Source organism: Electrophorus electricus, chromosome 24, assembly GCF_013358815.1.
Source record: "Electrophorus electricus isolate fEleEle1 chromosome 24, fEleEle1.pri, whole genome shotgun sequence".
Taxonomy (NCBI): domain Eukaryota; kingdom Metazoa; phylum Chordata; class Actinopteri; order Gymnotiformes; family Gymnotidae; genus Electrophorus; species Electrophorus electricus.
In genome coordinates this window covers 3,095,001-3,114,589 of record NC_049558.1, presented here as the reverse complement: position 1 = coordinate 3,114,589, position 19,589 = coordinate 3,095,001, and the positions used below count along the sequence as shown (strand labels likewise).

Sequence of the window (19,589 nt, the reverse complement as noted above, 5' to 3'; positions counted from 1 at the left end):
CTTTGTGAACTCTGTGCAGCATTGACATGAAACAGCATGTCAAACTGACAGTTGCACATGATTCTGCTTATACCAGTTACTTGTGAAATGATGTCCAACTCCCAGCAAGTTTTTGTGAAATTTGTACATTACGAATTACAGGAAAATATTTCAAGACCGGGTGCCAAATGTAAACAAAGCCCTCATTGTGACAATGGTTCAAGAATGAAAAATTTGCCCTTACTGTGTGTACTAGAATATACAGGTCTACGATGATTGATGTAAAACCAAATAAAGTTTTAAAATGGCTAAAAAAAAACCAACAAAACAAAAAAACCAAACAAACAAAACTGTATACATGTGGTAGGGCCATTCAATAAAATATGTACTAACGATGTTACCTTAAGCTTCTTAATTATAATTAACATTGATCAGTATATTGAAGTCTAACCACAACACTTGAAGAAACAGTTACCAATGTGTCAACTTTGCGACTCGCCAATACATGCACAGTGCATACAAACATTCTCGGGATTAGCCAGTTATTGCACTCTTATATTGAGTTGTGAAAGAATACACTTCCTTGATTGTGACGCAGTGACTACAATCATTCAACTATAACCCTTCACGTTTACTTATTGCAGCCGCCACATTAACGCTCTTGATATTTTCATTAAAATTGATTGTTTTACCCCAGTACAGAGGCTCCAGAAGGGGGAACGTTTAAACAGGCATCATGTTAAGGTTCATAACAAATGTGGTGTTGAAAATGGATTTTTAAAGAAATTAGTATTTAAAAACCACCACTGGGCTTCTTGCTGTCACTTAACAAAAGCCAAACAAACAAAACCAAAACCAAAACGGTAAGAGGGAATGCTCGTCGTCAGCTTTATTAGATTAGAATACTGTGCTTAACCGCCAAGTACAGACTAGACTTCACTTTGGATAAGAAAAGGAAAAGAAAAAAAAAAAAAAAGGAAGCACTTACAAAATAACAAAAAGTAATTTGCTTATTTAATGATTTAAAAAAATATTTCTTTGCAAGACAAGACACACAAAATAACTTTACTCTCTTTTCAGTGAAGAAAGTGAGAGGAAAAAAAACATGAATGCCACCATATTCACACTGAACTGATGACTGGCGTCATGTAGATGAGGTAAATGTTTTGTGAAAAAAAATTATAAAGAAAAAGGCACAATCTACAATCAACCGTGCCATGTAAATTCACTTAATACCAATAATAACAATAATAATAATAATAATAATAATAATAATTACACATCATAAACACCATCATAACAGCAATAGAAAAAATATGAAGCAAAAATACAGACTGAATTCAATCTTGCAGGGCATTTTCTAGCCCTATTGTTTTACCTCGACCATCGCCAAAAACGGCCTGTATTCACACCAAGAGTCCTACCTCATGTCCTTTGCTCACTTGAGTCCAAAAGGTCATCTGGTTTCTGATCACAGGCAAGAGAACAATGTCTGCGGGGACCAAGGGGTTTGCTTGGACCTTTAGGCTCAGTTTGGAGGTGCTGCAACACACTATCTAACAACCAGACAAGAAACACAGAGTTTGGATGGGCCGATACAGTCGTCATGGCAGAAGGCACCACACCCCTGGCACATGATCATGGCCTTGAGACGGCAGGAGCACTTCAGGGCCACGTCCTCCGTGGCACTGTCGGCGAAGGCCTGGATGCTAATAGCGGCGCTTTGGCCTCCAGTGCTCCCGACGCGTGGCCGCAGTTGAAGCACGCTGTCCGCTATGCTGCGGGAAAAGCCGCTGCTGTCCACCACGGACACGTTAGCCATGTAGCTAAAGCCGGACGAGGCCCCTCCGGTGCCGCCACTGAGGACACCTCCGCTCTGCTGCAGTTTGGGCAGCTTTCCGTACAGGTGATAGGGAAGCGACGAGGCCGAGGTAGCGGAGGGGGAGGAGGAGTCCTGGTGGCGGCTGTATGGATTTTTGCCTTGCTCCTTCTTTGCCATTCTAACGAGCGACATTTCCATGTTGAGAAGCCCCTCCATCGCTCCCACACTTCCTGCACCAGTCATGTAACTGTCCATGGAACTCTGAGGCTCTTTTTTGGTTACTACGACAACAGAGCCATTGCCACCCATAGGAGCCTGTGAATTTTTGGTGACAGCTTGCTGGCAGGAGGGGCGTGAGGAGACCTCATTCTTAACAGTAGCTGCAAGAGAGTGCTGCTGCTGCTGCTGGTAGGACTGAGCTTGGGGTGGCTGGGGTTTGGATGGACGCCAGTTGATTTTTACAGTAGGTATAACTTCAGAGGGGCATAGGTCACCATGCGGGGGAGAGGGAGCATCAGGGGTGGTTCTGCATGCGGGCTGGGTGAGGCTGTTCAAGGGCTGCTGAAACCCTCCTGCTGCCCTCTCTGGAGGAGTTTCACCCCTGGAAGGCTGAGGTGTGGGGTGCTCTTTGATCACAGCCGATTCCAAGGACGGAACGCTCTGAGAGTTGTCCAACGGATGTCTGGAAGAGGAGGAAGTAGAAGGGAGGGAGGTAATGACGGGTACTGCACCAGGAGGGACGGTGACCCCCGATGGCTGAGGAACGAACTGCTGCACAACTGTTCCACGGGAGCTGGCCTCCTCGAACAAGCAGGCCATTCGAGATTGAGCGGTGCCGGGTGGGGAGGGACCATAATTCCGTCCGGGCCCGGGGGACACCCGAGCAGAAGGGGCTTTATGCTGGAATTCTGAACCAACAGGTTCCGTAAGGCCCCCCGTCTCGGCCGGTGCTCGGAAGCGCGGAGCAAGGCTCCTGGGCGGCCCTCCAGGCTGGCGGCCTGATTGCATGGCTAATGATGTCCCCGGGAGCCGATTTATCTCTAGCTTACTCACTGAGTGCGGCTGTGGTAGGACTTTCTCCAAAGGCAGACTGCCTTGAAGAAGCTGGGTAACCAGAGGATTGTTGGCCTCTACTGAGGACACGGACCGAGCCGACCCTTGACTTCTCTTGACAGTAGTAACTTGGGAAGTATTTTTCAATCCAGCATCATCTGCAGACCCTCTGCTGAATGCTTTCAAATCATCACCTACCGGCATAAATGGCTTCCCACCATTGCTATTCTCATTTAGACCATGAGCCCTGCTTTGGTCCTTTTCTCCCTGGGTGCGGTACGGCTGCCCATGGGCCAGGGTCAGGGCACTGGAGGTCTGCTCCTGGGCATGGTTTGTGCCATGGCTGTGGATTGTGTGCTGCTTTTGGGGCTGAATTACTGGCTGGTTTGGCATGCCGTTAGGAAAGCGAGCCTGGATGACCGTCTGGCCATGTGCGGGGTTGGAGACATGGGCTTGAATGACTGCCTGCTGGTGCTGGGGAGGGCTCAAAGTGCACGAGGTAAGTCGACTTGGGGTCTGAATGACAGGCTGACCCTGGGACTTCATATTCTGAGCCTGCAGTTCTTTATGGTCCATTGCCCTGTGCCAGTCCACTGGTTCATCCTCCGGATTTTCATTCTCAAAGTCCGATGCTGTCTCCGTGGAGTCGCTGTGCATCCCAGCATCCTCCTCTCTGGTGTGCTCTGGTAGAGAGGGTAGAGAACTTTCATATCCTGCTCCATATTTCCCATGAGTCTCAACCTCTTCAGACTTACGTTCCTGCAATATCGTTTCCCGAACTGTTCGCTCCTCTGAACCCTCCACAAAACCATTTCGGGCTGCAACAACTGTCTCTTTGGGACCTTTTACGTCCGAGCCATGCTGGATTACGCCAGTAGTGGCAGAACGAGGTTCACTTAGAGTCTGTTCACCTTCCCAAGACTGAGATGTTGCTGCCAAGGTTCTGATCACATCCACACCCTGAGCACCAAACCTAGGCAGCGAATCGGGTATGGATGTGGGAACTAGACTGACCGTTTCACTGGGCACGGGCATGTCACGGGCAGACACAGCTACACTACCACTAGAATCCGCTTCTTCAGCTCTGACCTCTGGATGACTGCCCACAGACTCGGGTTCACTGGGAGTAGGCACTGGAGTGTCCGAGGTCTGCTCAGAGGCTTTATCGCTGGAGCAGGCAGCCACCTCCTCCACTCCACAGGTCTCTTCCACCGGGTCCTGGGAGGCTGGGCTGTCCGTCTCGGGTGGTGATGGTATGGGGGTTTTAGGTGACTCAGATGGCAGCACGGATGGGTTAGAGGACACAGAGGATGGAGATGGTAGTGTCTGCGGAGTAGACGCTTGAGTCTTTTCTGAAGTTTCTACATTGGACAGCTGTAGTTGTGCTCCAGACGAATGAGAGCTCGCAGGCGATTCCTGTTCCTCCACATCAACTCTTCCTCCTCCTCCTCCTCCTCGTCTTCCTCCTCCTCCTCCTCCTCCTCCTGGTTCAACGGGACCCGGGTGCTCTCTCGAACGCCGCCCGCTGGTGCGATCCGGTATCCCAGTACCACCCCCCGGGCCGCCCCCCCCAGGCCCTGCCCCGTCCCCAGCGGCTGCAACAGCAGCAGCGGCTTCGCGCTGGGCACGGGCTTGTTGGGCACGGGCCTTGATGTCCGCCAGGGTGCGCGCCCCCGTCCCACTGCGCCGCGACCCCTCGCTGGGGGGCACAATGCGGGGACAGATTTGGTACGTTGGCGGCCCTTTGACCCAGGGCGGTTTGATCCGGGAGAGCTGAATCTAGGGGAAAAAAATGAAAAAAAGTGAGATAAATATAAAAGAGGTCCATAATAAACAGTCAGTCAGTCATAAATAATTCATTTCTGAAAAACAACTCGGTGAAATTAAGGACAGCTATGCTGACAGTGTACCGACGTCTTTTCCCACGGCAATATTTTTAGTGAGTAATAAACGTTGTTGCTGACATATTTCTGACGAGGCGGTCATACCCGGATTGGCGGGACCTTGGGCTCCTCTGTTGTAGGTTGTGGCTTTTCTGAGTGCACACAGTCAACTGTGTTACGAAAGGACTGACGCTCGTCCAGCCGCGCCCGTTTCTCGGGAAAGCTGGTGAAGGCCTGGGACTCGTCGGGCCTCCTCTTCTGCTCCTTGAGCTGGATGGCGGGGCTGGCGGTTGCCGGACTCGCTGCGGGGCTGCTCTCCCTGCTGCTGGCACCAGTGCCTGCTGTGCCTGTGGTGATGACCGATGCTCCATCATCAAGGGGGTCGGCGGCAACGGCAGCAGTCGAGGACGAGGAGGACGAGGAGGAATCTGAACTGGCGGCAAAGGCCCCCGGCCGGTCGGAGGTGGAGGAGGGAGATGAGGAGGGAGAGGATGAGGAGGACGTGGAGGAAGATGAGGAGGAAGGAGAGGAGGTGGACGCAACAGCTGGTTCGGTGACTTCGGGCAGCAGGCGGGCGGAAGCCTCGGGTTCGTCGCAGACGGAACTCGTGGAAGCGGGAGCAGGAGTGGATGCAGGCGCCGGGGAGGGAGGAGCCTCGGGACAAGGAGTTTCTGCTGGGGCTTCCAGTTCTGAATCTGCCGGAAGGACGACCTCCCCCTGGACTGTAGCAGCCTCCGGGACAGGCGGCGAGGCTGTGGCCACGACATCCGAAGAGGCTTGGTCCTCGGCCGGCTCCGCTAAAGCCCCGGCCGCAGGTGCGCTCTTGCAGAGAGGGCGGCGGGCCCTGCGCCTCAGGTCAGCGCGCGATCGCCTCCTGATACGACCCTCCCTTCGCCGTCTTCCCACGCTTCTCCTCTTGGGCGCGGTTACGGCAGAGGTGTCGGTGCCCAGGACGGATCCGGCCACGTCTCCTGTATCGCTCATCGTCAGTTTCAGCGACTCCTCGTGGGTCAAGCCAGACCTACAGAGGGAAGGCGAGGAGAAAAATCAAGTTACTCGTGTGTGTTTACGCACAAAAGCACTGCACGCATGGAGTCAAGCGTGTGGGGGGACCTTACTTTTGGCCATGGTACTCCTCAAAAAACCTCTCCTTCCATGCCTCCATTTTCTTTTCTTTTTCCATCTCTTGTCTAAAACGAACTTGCATCTCGTGTGTGAACTCACCTTGGAGAGAGAAAGAACAAAAACAAACACGCATTACTTCTAACCTCTGATCACTGGGCATTGCCACCAACCATCTTACAATTTAGCAAATATAATCTATAATCAAATATAGTCTCCTCTTCTTTTCTTTAAGTGTGGATATTTGAAATGGTTAACTGATGTACACCTTAAAAAGGACTGTGTTCCTGTGTGGAGGTGACCCTCACCTTCAGCGAGCCTTTCCTTCCAGCTCTGAGAGGCGTGAGTGAAGAACTCGTTATTCAGCGCCGAGCTACTGAGCCGAGCGAGGCCATCTGGGCCAACCTGAGCATTAACGAGGAGATATGGGGACCGAAGCAGTAAAACCACAGCAAATGTTCCATGACTGGACAAAACAGCAGGGAATGGGGAAGGTGGAGCTGGGATTGGGGTGGTGTTTGCAACGCACCTGCCTGTCCACCTCCGGCAGGAGCTGGAGGAGCTGCTGCTGGGAGTGAGGCGGGAACGCTGCAAAGGTACGCGTGTTGATCAGGGCACGGATGTTGGTGTTGACCAGGATTGAACCTGGGGTCTCAAAGTCGACCTCCACACCACCCCGACTCCTCTTCATTGGCCCTGTAAATTCAAACCCGGGATCAGCACACAGGTAAGCACTACTCATCACAACTCAAAACCATGTATTCTTCACAAGGCTGCTAGTCGTGTAGTGTCCTTGTGGCAGAGTTTCATAACACCATGCATCTGTTGCAGAAGCAATTGACTGCAGAAATATTCGGGGGTCAGAATTATTCAGCCTACTCAAAAATTGGTGGTTGTAACTCCCCCATTCAATGAGTCAAACCACTGATGGGTCCAGATCTGTGACAAACAGTGGTTAATGTTGAGGTTTCAGCAAGAGATGTATTGTATTACAATAAGGCTTCATTTGTAGTCAGAACAAAAAAACTGCAGTATAGACATAACATTGCAGAATGCACAACAGAGCAACCAGGACTTTCAATCTGCAGCCAACATAACCGAGTTCAATTACCATCACACACAGCAGACAAGCACAAAACCCCAGGCTGCACAGTCTCAGTGCTTACTGATTCCAACATGTCCGAAAACATCTGGAACAAATTCAAAATGTCAAAAATAATAATAATGACAAAATAATAAAATAAAGTGGAAAGCATTGGCTGGAATTCTAAATGTCACCCATCAAGTTATAAAAGGATGGTAAAGAGATCCTAGGCTACGTCGGCTCTAGCGTTGGGGGTCTTTCGCTTCACTTTAACAGCCTATCTTTTCAGTCCACAGAGCACCCTGAAAGCAGGACTGACCGTTGGGTTTCAGAACAGGACAGGTAAGTGAACCTGTGGGAAATGCGTAAAGGGAAGTGACCAATAAACGGGTCCCAGGGTCTCATCCTCTGTACCTGAACGAAGGCCACGCATGCTCTTGAAGTGCTGGGGGCGTTTCCAGCCCAGCTCGGAGCGGGCTCGGAGTGTGGGGCCAGGACCCCCCCTAGACCCTTCCCTGCGCCTGCCTGCAGCTCCTGGGGGGACAGGTGGGGAGGAGGAGGGAGGCTGGTGAGAGACTGTGAATGAGGGAGTGTGGGAGGGGCAGCACAGGCAAAGGAGCCAGTGATACTGAAGAGGCTGGAGCAGCAGGCAACAAAAACAATAAATTATTTATTATATATATCTTTTTTTTTTTTTTTTTTAAAGGAAAAAGTGCTGGCTAGTGAACGCACACACACAGCCACAAGGACAAATGTCCCAGGCATGGGAGGGGGGTGTGGAGAGAGAGAGAGAGAGAGAGAGAGAGAGAGAGAGAGAGAGAGAGAGAGAGAGAGAGAGAGAGCGAGCGAGCGAGAGAGAGCGCGAGAGAGAGCGCGAGAGAGAGCGCGAGAGAGAGAGCGAGAGAGAGAGCGAGAGAGAGAGCGAGAGAGAGAGCGAGAGAGAGCGCGAGAGAGAGCGAGAGAGAGAGCGAGAGAGAGCGCAAGCGAGAAGGGTGAGTGGGTATCTGGAGTGTGGGTGCAAACGCAAAGCAGAGGGGTCAGATATCCACAGGGCCTAGAGCAGAGCTGACAACCAGAAACACTGGTTTCACGCAGAGGTAACAGAGCAAGCTACAAAAAACAAAAAAAAAAAAAAAAGAAAGAAAAAAGAAAAGGAAAAGAAAAAAAAAAAAAGTCAGAGCCTTCTGGGAAGATGCTGTTTTTAGTGATAACTGACAGACAGAGGAGCCTGCCAGCAGGATGGAACTGTGGAGAAACTGCCCTTGAGAAGGCTGCAGTGTAAACGATTAAAGAGTGTCAGTGCATAAAATTACAAACACTGTCAGGCCAGTCGCATATAGAGCATCCACGGTCAGAGGGAGTGGGGACACACAACCACTGCAGAGTGGGAAAAAGGTGGGAGGAAATGAAGGAAGAGCAGAAAGAGGAGGGGAAGGAAAGAGCAGTAACCTGATGGGACGTGTTCACCGTTGACCTTGAGAGGAGTAAGAACCACACGAGGCATCATCACAGCTTTCTTCCTCTGTCTCCCTGACTGCAAGAGAGGGGAGAGAAAAACGCATCAGGAGCGACAAACACAAACATTTACATAAAATGAAGAAAATGACAAAGAATATTTATTAAATAAAGTAAAAGGTCTTGGAGAGGTTAATGGAAATGTATTTGATGCATGACCAAAAAAAAAAAAAAAAAAAAAAAAAAAAAAAAAAGAATATATTTTTCAGGTCATTAAGAACTCTGGGCTAAATGTGAAACTACCGCCAGTATATGCCCAGAATTTTTATTTTTCACAGCTCAGTTGTGATTACAATAACATTGAGGCAAGCTGAACCCAACCTCCCTTAAAACCAGCAGAACACAGCAGAACTGGAAGTTCATCTGATAATAAGGTCATCACAAGGTCAAGTGAGGTTCTCTACCAAGTTCAAATGAGTGAAAATGTATCCAATAACGCTGACCACTGAGTTGTTAATTACTGGGGTTTGTCGTCACTACCGTAGTGTAAACATCTAAACCCAACAGAGAAGATACCTACCGCTCAAATAACCCTGCGATTGCCCGGGAAACTCAAATCAAACACTCTGCTACTCTGACAGGGTGGTTTATGAAGAGTTGTGATTGAGAATCGTGTCTGTGGGTGGAGATGGAGGTGGAGAGGGGTGGACATCCTGCATGTCCGGCGAACTGGGTGCAGCTGGTAACGAAAGTCGTTAAGCGGGGTAAGGCACTGGGAGTACCTGCGAGGACCGACTCAGGCGACTCTGTGGCTCTGTGGAGCAGGAGGCACTGGAGGAGGTCTCGTCCACCGAGGCTGGAAAGGGAAGCAACAGCAGCTGAAATGCTTTTCTGGGCAGTTGTTTACATTCTGCAGAACAGCCAAACGCCAACTTATCAGCCAATTACATTAGCCCGCTGTGTGCAGCGTGCGCTATGGAACCGTGGCCGTGAACCTTAAAACAATGCAATAAACTGCCAAACTGTGCAGCAATTAAAAAGTTCCCAGTGGGAAAATAGTATTTAAAAAAAGGGGGGAAATGAATGACCAAGAACAAGCACACAGATTCAGTGCGACCTGCTGAGACAAATGCACAGACCATGAATCTATAATTACAAATGCAGTAGCCAGATGAATAGTCCTAAAACCATAAGCAATGCGTTGTCCTCAACATGCAGACACTGCACCTGAAAATTAATTTAAAAGGAACTATACATAGTAATGAATAGTCACGTTACACTTTTAGGTGGCTTTTTTTTTTTTCCTGTTTAGCCAAGTGTGCACACAATGTAAAACACTTCCATAATTCAGCTCTAATTGTCCTCGCTAAAAGGCAATCTCTTACACACTCACACACTCTAAAGCACCCTCATCTAGGTCACTGCTAGATGTCATGTGCTGCTGTAGTATCCATGGCAACACACATCCTCAGGAAAAAAATAAATAAAAATGATCAATTTTTCCCTGGCATCCTGTGTTCTCAAAGCTCAAGGCATCCAATGTTCACCGTTTGGATTGTTCTAATCCACTGCCTTTCGGGTCTCTTTGTATGAAAAAAAGGGTGTTTTTGTTTAACATGCACCCATTATCCATTCACACACTGCTCAAGTGGCCAAATGAATCAACAGGGAAGGGGGGGGGGGGGGAAAGGCTCTTCCTGAATATTATTAAATGAACCAATCAGCAAAGGTTTACACACCATCGTTCTCACCACTCGCAGCAGCCGTCTCTGTGGAGTCACAGCTCTCCTGCTCCGCCCCCTCGGCCGCCCCGACTGTGGCGGCTGTGGAGGCTGCTGGTGTAACGGTTGGGTCAGGGGCCTCGGTCGTTGACGGGCTCTTCGTCCACTGGAGGGCATTTTTCTGGGCGAGGAGCGACAGAGGGGAACATAAGCGGGGACAAAGAACAGGAGGCGGGGCCTGCAAGACAGAATCGCCCTCATGCTACCTGAAAACTGAACAAGGGAGGAATCGAGGGAGAGTGGACTATTTTTACCTTTAGGGTGAAGAGGCTCATCCTTCCTGGCAGCTTAAAAAATATGCTGTTTTTGACTCGGTCTCCGCGCACCTGGGAGTGTAGCATGGTGACCAGGCAGGCCAATGGTGCTGTGCCACTGTGTGTGTGCGAGAATGAAAGAGAGAGAGAGAGAAAAGTACATTAAGATGGATATAGAACAGTAAGCATAAAAAGTGAGTCAAGATTAATAAAACAAACACCCAATAACCACAATCACTTACCTTCTGTTTGTGACGGAGCATAACCAACAAAACGTGAGAACAGAGCACGGCCAAAGAGGGGGTTGGGAGGGGAGAGAAAGAACGTTGTATTTAATATGCAATTCTTGAACACAGCCAGCATTTTCACAATTACTAAAGACTTGTCTGGATTTGGATGGGCGTCAAGGACAAACCTCATTTCTTTGAGTCCCTTTGTCTGGATGACATGGAGGATCTGTTTAGGAGTCATTGGGGCATCAGAGAAGTTCTCAAGAACCTATAAGAGGAGGAGGAGATAGGAAATGAAGGACAATTCACTGGTGGACCATGCACGCGCAGAGGAACACATACTTATCCTAACCACATACGTCAGCTCTAAATCTAAACTTGGTCCTTGTTGGCAGTGGCCACTGGCGACGTGGTAATCCTCCAACAGATGTCTTGCTTTCCGTGCTGTATTCTTTCTACACTCGCGCGGCATTGAAACTGAGTTTCCGATTACTAGATATTAACACAATCATGCATGCCTTTGCTTTGATTTGTAGAGCCATACTCTGTGGTTTTCTAGGGTAGCCCCGCTAGGCACAGTCCAACCCCCATTGCCTACACATGTGCGGCAAAATCCTACCAGGTAATCTGCACTCACGTTGCACTGAAAACTAAAATCGCTCTTAAATTGTCTCATCACAGTCACGTGACTAATTATTTCTCTCATTACATGGCTAGTCGCATTCAGCTGCTCAAGATGCAAGGCATTCCTTTTGCGAACAATTCTCTCTGGCCTAAGGCCTGTTTATTTATACATTTATTAAAAAAAAAAAAAAAAAAAAGAAAAAAAAAGGCAACCTTCAGCCTGGTAGTTACAACAGGGAATTTTACAGAAGTATCCCTGCTGCTGTACTGAATCTGACGCCAAGGACACTGTAAATGGAAATGGCAGCATGAAGAGCCAGATACACACACATCCGCCCACGCATACATATAGTGAGCACGCCAGCCAAAGCGTCGACATGAACAGTCGTGAAAAAGCAGAAAGCTGAAAACAGTGCAAGAAGGAAATCTTGGATTCCTCTTCCATACCAAATCAACCTAGAAAAAGTCTCCCAGCGCATTTACCAGGAAGCAAAATGGCAGTGAAATACAGTGATGTGCCATTATACATTCAGATAGTCTAGACATTGGACACAACAGTAAAGAAGTGCCAAGCTATTATTTCAAGCATTAATGTAGGATGGTGATTAACAAAGCATTGCAAAGAGGCAATTTGGGTTTTGGCAACTGCAAAGCATTTTTCTTAAATTTGCAAAACTGTAGTGTCAGCTAATAATGGCACAGTAAACAAATTAATTATATACATTTTTTTTTTCACAAAATTGATCATTTTAGGACCAAGTCGGGACAAAAATAAATCTGTGTCTTACAAAAATATTTGAGGGTCTCTCAATGATCAGTTGCAATACATAAAACAAACAAACAAAAAAAATCAAAGTGGGACAATCGTATAAAATCTACCCAAATTACAGACAGATGCCAAAAACTCAAAGCCTTTTGGACAAGACTAAAATAGCTTGTGTGTGTTTTAGAGGAAGGTTTTAAGGCCTCTGATGTGAGGCTTGCTCCCACAAACATGCAGGCCTTTCAATTTTAGCATAAAAATAAAGGGTGGGAGGCCCACCCAGATCCTGCCATGCGACGACACACATCCCGCACATGCACTAATGAGCACAAAATGTTCTTTGATACGGCAATAAAAGGAAAGCGCTGTTAGGATTTCTAAATGACAAGGGCTCGGGCTATTAACAGCACTCGGAGCCTGCGAGGTACCTTAAAGAACAGCGCTATGTAGAGGAGACATTTCCAAATTCAAAATACCAAAAAGGGTAGACAATGTGACACCCGCCGCCAACAGCTGATCAAAAACATCTGCATGGCTTTCACCAGGACAGGGCTATTGCCCAAATTGTCATTTAACAACCTGGCTTACTGCATTCCTGTCTGAATTAAAATAAATAGTCATTAGATTCTATATTTTCATTACCAACTCACATACATTACATTCAGTAAAGCGCTATAGCTATTAAGCAACACACACTGAATCCAGTTGACTGGTGGTGGTGGGGTGTGTGTGTGTACACCATCTGAACTAACACAGAATCTCTGGCTTTGCAGGTATTAGCCCTCTCCCTTCCTGTGCATCCATCTATTTTTGAGCACGCGCATGACTAAATCTATTTAGATGTGGAAGGAAGAGTGTGTGTACTTATGCCGGCATCCGTCTTTGGGAGCCGGATTTTCTGGTGGGTGGGAGAATTTTGCGGTGCCTTACTGACAGACTCTACCTTACAAACCAGCTGATACCTGCCACCTGATCCACCAGACTACACAACAATGGCTCTCTACCAACATGTGTCATGCTATATCCCTTCAAAAGTGAACTGCTCTCACCTGACAGCTCCCTAAACATATTCAACTTGATGCAAGAAATTGGAGTTAAGTTGCAAGCGCTGGATTGAGCAATTAGGGAGACCAGACACTACTGTTCATTGCATCAGCTCTTTTTTTGGGGGCCCTCCAACCAATGAAACGCAGCATTGTCACCAGGGACATGGTATGACAAAATGTGTGGAAGCAGTCTGAGCACCAGCACTGATCCCCACCCTAAACGGTAACCCTAGAGTTGCAGCAGCATATGCCACTAGATAACACCGTCTGTGCCAGCATAATGTGGCTTTAGATTTCATACTCTGCCCAAGCCACAAAGTTAGTGGCAACGAAGCTGCTGCTCAGTTTAGCCATGCTAGGGTCAGACTTTTCAAGACGAAACTGGGGCCAAACGCAAAAACGCGAACAAGGTGTAAGCTGGAACGCGTCAATTTGGAGCCTACACCCAGGAAACAGAATTAAATCAGTAGTAAATTAAAAAAAAACTTTGTTTGGCAAAATCAGCTTCAGTTGACGAAAGGTCTGATCAAGTTTGTTAAGCCTGCAGAATAAGAACAAGCTAAATATCTACCAAAGGAGAGGAATAAAGATGGAGGTATTAAAATAACAGGAACATAAGAGGAAGAAGAAGAAGAAAAAAAAAATCAGAAAAGCCTGCTTCACTCAGTGACCCAGCAAAAACATTTTGGCTGCCATTCAGTACTTGTTGGAGAATCTGAAACAGGAAGCACTTCTCTGGGTTCTGATGTCACAGGGTCTTTCGACAGCAACACGAGTTATTGCATGCAGCTCACATAGCTATGTTTAACAGCAGTAGTGTTCAAACTTTGGCCATCACAAATCGTTTTGGCCATTACAAATAGTTTGAATATAGATTTAGACCATATTTCAAACGTGTCAAGTTTGACAGCTTTGCAAATGACTATAGTATTTCCCTTGGTGAAATGTACAACCCAATTATTCAGACTTTTTTTGCAGAATCTTAACGATTCAAGAGGAAATAAAATATTTTATATACACGTTCGATTGAAACCCCAAACAACTGATAAGGTAGGTAGTTTCTGCACAAATTAGCAACTGCACAATATTCTCCTTAAGGCTCCCGCAGTGGACCTGTTTATATATACACTAGCTAAACTGTCTAGAAAACCAAGTGCTTGTAAATGACATTTATTCCGCACATTCATTAATTGTGGCGAAGTGCTGCTTATTTTCCACGTTGTGTTAATCGCAAATCTAGAGAAATAGCAAGTACAAGCTGCATATAAGTGTAGATATAGAATTAACCGGCCTACAGTTTTAAGCAATTTGGACATTAAATGCTGCACAAGTAAAGCTAAATGTGTAGCGGACACAGGCTGTCGAAAAGGGCTTTGATGCACTTAACAAAGGGCTTAGGGGTTTAACTATTACTAGCTAGACGGGGAGTTGTAGCCATGCCCCACACGCTAGCGTTCACAAGACTCGCAAACAAAGGCTCAAACCAGCACTGCTAACACGGCTAAGCTACAAGTTGTGTTGTTTCCTTCACTTGCAAGTAAACCGAGAGCGGGTAACGATCCATTTTTATCGCTACACGTAGTGGGGCAAGTCGGTTTAAAACCAGAACCGATTCCATAATGTTTGATCAAACGCATGGCTGATAAGAGCTTCCAGTGTCCGCCTGCTCGCGCCGCAGATCCAGCCATGTACAACAGCCTGAGCGTCCGCGAGACAGCTTTTGTCCAGGCGTCCGTGACGCGGTAACCGCCACCCGTGAAACCGGCACGAACGACAAAAAAAACCCACAACAATAATCACGATAAACACGTATTTAGTTTACCATGCGAGCAGCTTCGGCCCACGTGCGCTCCTTCTTTCTCTTCTGTTTGTCCTTCATTTCCTCGGGTCTCGTCTCGCGGACGCGTCTCTTCTGCAGGACTCGCCGAATTCGGAGGCGGCGGATGCGTGCAACGTGCGCGTGATACGGGCGCTAAGCCTCGCTAGCTAGCGAGCGCGCGAGCGAGCTAAGTGACCCGACCGAGCTCGCTTGCAAACAGCAGACGTTAATCAACACCCCACTACTCCTCTTCCTCCTCTTCGCTCAGACGGAGGACGGCGTCTTCCTGCTCGGATCGTTTTATAAAACAGCACGCGCCTCCCGTTTAAAAAACGGCTTCGCCCAAAAAGCAATCCGCTGTTTGCTAGCTGCGAACGTTAGCTCGCGAGCCTTTGTACGTTCCCCGTAGCTGGTGAGTTAGCAAACACACACACGCGCGCACGCAAGGCACGGAACGCACTCCTTTGGCATAACTGCAGGAAACGCTTTCACTCTGGAACGCGAGGAAGAAGAGGAGAAGAGAGCACCACTGCGAGGTCAAAGGTCAGACACACTGCAGGAATGCAACACAAAACAAGTCTCCCCATCCCCCTCTTCACGCGCTTCTCCAGCCAGCACCACGGAGCAGCTCCTCTGACGTAGCAGACCCGCCCATCGTCATGCAAACGACCACATCGGTCCTCGCGCAGAACAAAGCATACATGCATAAACTGCATTTCATTAATTAATTAATTGATTCCATTAGTAGTTAATTAGCGTTTTTTTTTTCTATTAAGTCATAATAGAATATTTTATGCCAAGAATAGGCTGCCATACATCGACTTCCTCCTGTTTTTTTTTCAAAGTAAAAGCTCCAGGTATCCGTAGTCTGTATAGGTCTTTTTTCCCCCCCGTTCCCTGTTGATAGCTTTTTTTCCTGAATGAGCCACTGGCAGATGTGCGTAACATCCTTAAATGGGATCTCAGTTTCGTGAACGTTCTCAAATAATTAACACAAATGGAACGTCAGAAAACATGAGATGTAAGGGAATCTCTGGACTAGGGAACTGGAACAGAGAAGGCCGTTGTGGCTGCAGGTTTTCATTCTTGCCAAGCAGGAGCACACCCACTTCCACTCGTTTAATCATTTTTCAGGATAATATCTTTCTCCAAAGGTGACACCCTGAAACAAGCATGAAAGCTAGTGAATAAGTTGTAAAATATGATCATGACTTAAACAAAATCTTATTTAACAAAATGTATAACTGTAATCCCCTTAACTATAAAAAGTGCTCAGTAACGTTTATTCTGGCCTTTTGCCTCTTGATAGTATTAGTAATTCAAGATGTCCTAAAACTGCTTTAAGCAGTTTAACTAAAATACATGTTTATTTGGGTGGGCGGGCTTTAATTTTGAAGTGTATGGGCGCTCAATAACGGAAAATAAGTGGTGACGTTAACTTCACATTAGTCTATGTTAGTGATATATGTTAATGAATAATAGGAACCCTTACTGGGATTGTTAGTTTGTGAATTAGAGAATACGTGAATTAGAGAATACGTTATCTCGGCAATTATAGAAACAATATATAAAGGCAGTATCAGCATTATATTTTGACATACAGAGATATTTCAGATACGCCATCTTTGTTCAGGGCAAGCAAAAAAAAAAAAAAAAAAAAAAAATGCCGAAAAGTTGCTCGGCGTATAACTGCACCAATAGGTATAGTAGCAAAAACCCAGAAATTACTTTCCACAGGTAAGAAGTCCATTTTCCATCCCAGTTTATGGCGTAAGTGGACTTTGTAGGCTACTCAGATATTTGGTGTTTTATATCAGAAATCCATCTTTTTCATCAGATTCCCGTTCAGCAAGCCGTCCGTTTTGAAGCAGTGGTTGGACAACATTGGACGTGGCGACTTTCGTCCGAGGAAGCACATGGTTATTTGTTCCCTGCATTTCACGCCCGAGTGTTTCAGTGGTGTAGGCAACCGGAAAAACCTGCTGTGGAACGCTGTTCCAACTGTTTTTACAATCCCAACTCATGACGCAAAGGTAAATTGACGATTAACAATAGGAGTGTCATGGATGGCTTCAAGAAAATCACCTTTTTGTTTTGTGTGTGACACAGCAGAGACGTTCCAGAAAGAAACTGAGGACGTTTGAACCCACTCTCTCTAAATGCCATGGATGTGCACCAAAGTGGACGCTCAGTGTCGGTGACCGTAATCAAAGTGAAGACATGCAAAAAGAATCTCTTCAGACCTCAGTTGAACATCATGAAAGTCTGGAAAGGGTCTATAACCATCACACAACTCCAAAGGTGAACATCTGTTATGTAGTAAAATATTTGAGGTGTGAAGTTTGTATTTGAATAACTACTGTTCTCTCCTTTGGTTCAATTTCCCCAGGATTTTTGGCTCAGTGACCACAGTTATGCCTTATCAGATCCTTGCTCAGCAAAAGCTCACCTGTTTGATGCCTTAGAGAGGAATAAATGGCTGAGAAAGAGGTTGAAGACCAAATTTCGTGAGATCAAAAGACTCAAACGGAGATTACAAGCTGCTCAAAGACAGTTAATGACCCTTCGTTGTTGGCGTGATTTTAGTCTAATGTGGCGGCAAAGACGCTTGTGCTTCTCAGTTATTAAGGACAAATTCAAGAAACCAACTACTTTGGAAAGCCTAAATAGAGCTCCACAACATGCAGTCTAGAAGTTCAAGGATTCACTGTGTGAAAGGATAGACAATGGCTTCTGATTTGAGTCATCTTTGTCATGGACGAAGATGCAATGCATAAAAAACAACTACACCGTATAGGACAAGCAATTAAATGCAGAACTGACTAGTTAATTTTTGACTGATGTTACATGTTTAGTTGACATTGCTGGGGAGCATGGTAAAAGTTTAGATAAACATACCACAGGGTTCTAGACAGTATCATCTGGACATGTTCCACCTGCCAGAGAATAAGCCATTCAATTTTGAAAAAGGCAAGGTATGTCTTAAATTCAGGTTATTTTCATAAAAGGGAAGTAAGGATGCATGAGCTGTAACTTGTTACTGCAGCTTTCTTGACTGGTCAATCAGACAGCAATCTGCAATTAAATTGTATTTAAAACACATTGTGGGTACCATGATGATGCTTGAAACTAAAACTTACTTGCATTTGGGTGAGAAGTGGAACTGACCAAAATGTAAGTTGGGTAATTGATCAAAACAAAAAAACCCACATATACTAGTGTCATGAACAGAGGTACACAATTCACAAGCATTTGATTTTCTTTTACTTCAAGGATTTATTTCATTTCCACCACCCACATAGTAAGAGGTAACTCTTGAAACACAGATACTGTACATCCAGGCCTTTCAATAAAAGGCTTTTAAACAGTTCACCTTTATTAGCTACCTTTTCCTAATTAACAATTACCAGCAGTTTCAGACTGACCATGGAAGCAGGCAATTGGTTCATTTTTTTGTCGTATGCCACTAAAAGTACTTTAATGTGTGTTTAGGCCTGCTGTGAAATAAAAGGTAAGGGGAGATTTTAGATTTTACACCATTGTTTATTATTCATCAGTGCTGATACTATTTACGTCTGAGCAAGGTATGTTTACTAATTTGGTCTGACCAGTCAATGGATTCTAAAACATTTTTAATGGAACAGAGTTCATAGGCATATCTGCAATATGATGAGTTTTCAAGACTGACAAGATGCAGAGACTGGGCTTTAATAAAATGCAAAGACGATTGCTTATTAGAATTAGCCAAACAAATAACTGAATTTTACCTCAAATGCAGGGCAATTCTATCTTGTCCAGTTCAATGGTTTCATTCATTTTCTATGCTGGTGTTTAAAAAAATATGATTAACCAAAGAGTGGACGCTGACAACTCTGCAGTTTTAGTGTGACTGACATGGTTTTGAAGTCTACTCATCCTCCGGTGGCTGTACAGTACAGGTAAAGGTTCCATCACAGGAGGGATGGACACAGTCACTGCTGTGTCTTGGAGATTCTCCAGTACAGTTCGGTCCTATGTAGAACAGGATACTTTCCCTAATCTTTCTTCCAGTGGGAAGGGGATTTGTTTATATAAGACAGGGTTAAATTGAACTTTTTTTTCTGAGAGGGTCATCATTTTCAAGTGGGGGAAATTAATCAAATTTTCATGCACTATTCCTGTGAACTTGGCTTCTAAACATGCCTCTTTGCATAACAATTAAAACGGCACAAAATAATGGATATATATGCATATGAATGACTTTTTAGGCCACAGGGAATATCCAAGTCATTATAACACAACATCCATCTCTCCTCTGTGCCAGTCCAGGCTGCGCCTTCCAACCTTGAAGATAAACGTTTCCTAAGTGTCATTATCAATCCGGTGAGCTACAATGCGGAAGACAGAAACATATACGTGACACTTTGGATTAGCACGGCGAATGAGACGAGACCTCCATAATGACTGACTGAAATAAAGGTTACAGCAACACAGAGTAATGATCATATTGAACAGGAGGAGCATGGTTGTAGACCTACATTGTTTTGGTATCCTGAGTGCTTCAGTGTCACCAGCTACAACCTGGTGCATTACTCCTCTGAACTGATACAGAACCTTGAGACTCTTCTCCTCCCCCACACAGGGGTCGTAGAAGCCCGGCAGGCCACACTGAGAACATGGTAAATAGAGCAGCTT

General features: G+C 46.1%; 3 protein-coding genes across 5 annotated transcripts in view; 1 reads left to right on the top strand and 2 right to left on the bottom strand.

Moving 5' to 3' along the window:
• Positions 1 to 843: 843 nt before the first annotated feature.
• Positions 844 to 15,615, bottom strand: asxl1 (ASXL transcriptional regulator 1). 2 transcript variants are annotated; one of them, XM_027017457.2, is made up of 13 exons: positions 14,919 to 15,615; positions 10,849 to 10,931; positions 10,676 to 10,678; positions 10,434 to 10,551; positions 10,138 to 10,300; positions 9,181 to 9,254; positions 8,393 to 8,477; positions 7,358 to 7,477; positions 6,389 to 6,555; positions 6,168 to 6,264; positions 5,856 to 5,961; positions 4,843 to 5,758; positions 844 to 4,633 (listed from the first exon to the last, which is right to left on the bottom strand). In XM_027017457.2, the coding sequence occupies exons 1-13, from the start codon at positions 14,973 to 14,975 to the stop codon at positions 1,532 to 1,534; spliced, it is 5,091 nt and encodes a 1,696-aa protein (XP_026873258.2). In that variant the 5' UTR covers positions 14,976 to 15,615; the 3' UTR covers positions 844 to 1,531. The 2 variants fall into 2 exon arrangements, with proteins under 2 accessions (XP_026873258.2, XP_035378508.1); XM_035522615.1 differs by lacking the exon at positions 7,358 to 7,477 and having other exon boundaries at positions 14,919 to 15,614.
• Positions 15,616 to 16,444: 829 nt separating this feature from the next.
• On the top strand, positions 16,445 to 18,015 carry thap3 (THAP domain containing, apoptosis associated protein 3). Of its 2 annotated transcripts, none has more exons than XM_027017461.2 (4): positions 16,445 to 16,652; positions 16,753 to 16,948; positions 17,028 to 17,216; positions 17,305 to 18,015. In XM_027017461.2, exons 1-4 carry the CDS (start codon positions 16,579 to 16,581, stop codon positions 17,605 to 17,607), a joined length of 762 nt encoding a protein of 253 aa, XP_026873262.2. In that variant the 5' UTR covers positions 16,445 to 16,578; the 3' UTR covers positions 17,608 to 18,015. The 2 variants fall into 2 exon arrangements, with proteins under 2 accessions (XP_026873262.2, XP_026873261.2); XM_027017460.2 differs by having other exon boundaries at positions 17,025 to 17,216.
• Positions 18,016 to 18,168: 153 nt separating this feature from the next.
• dnajc11a (DnaJ (Hsp40) homolog, subfamily C, member 11a) overlaps positions 18,169 to 19,589 on the bottom strand; it is a 7,838-nt gene continuing 6,417 nt past the window's right edge. The window contains exons 15-16 of the mRNA XM_027017459.2: positions 19,433 to 19,562; positions 18,169 to 19,282 (exon numbers count right to left, since the gene is read on the bottom strand). Coding sequence (XP_026873260.2) covers positions 19,257 to 19,282; positions 19,433 to 19,562 — 156 coding nt within the window. The 3' untranslated portion in view covers positions 18,169 to 19,256. The remainder of the gene's footprint in view (positions 19,283 to 19,432; positions 19,563 to 19,589) is intronic.

Excerpts from the sequence above, each read along its gene's own strand:
- asxl1 (XM_027017457.2), bottom strand. The coding sequence starts at position 14,975 with ATGAAGGACAAACAGAAGAGAAAGAAGGAGCGCACGTGGGCCGAAGCT. Across the intron at positions 10,301-10,433 it reads TGAGCCTCTTCACCCTAAAG|AAAAATGCCCTCCAGTGGAC; the intron begins GTAAAAATAGTC and ends CTCCTCGCCCAG. Across the intron at positions 6,556-7,357 it reads CATGCGTGGCCTTCGTTCAG|GGCCAATGAAGAGGAGTCGG; the intron begins GTACAGAGGATG and ends TTGAATTTACAG.
- thap3 (XM_027017460.2), top strand. The coding sequence starts at position 16,579 with ATGCCGAAAAGTTGCTCGGCGTATAACTGCACCAATAGGTATAGTAGC. Across the intron at positions 16,949-17,024 it reads TCCCAACTCATGACGCAAAG|CAGAGACGTTCCAGAAAGAA; the intron begins GTAAATTGACGA and ends TGTGTGACACAG. Across the intron at positions 17,217-17,304 it reads ACCATCACACAACTCCAAAG|GATTTTTGGCTCAGTGACCA; the intron begins GTGAACATCTGT and ends CAATTTCCCCAG.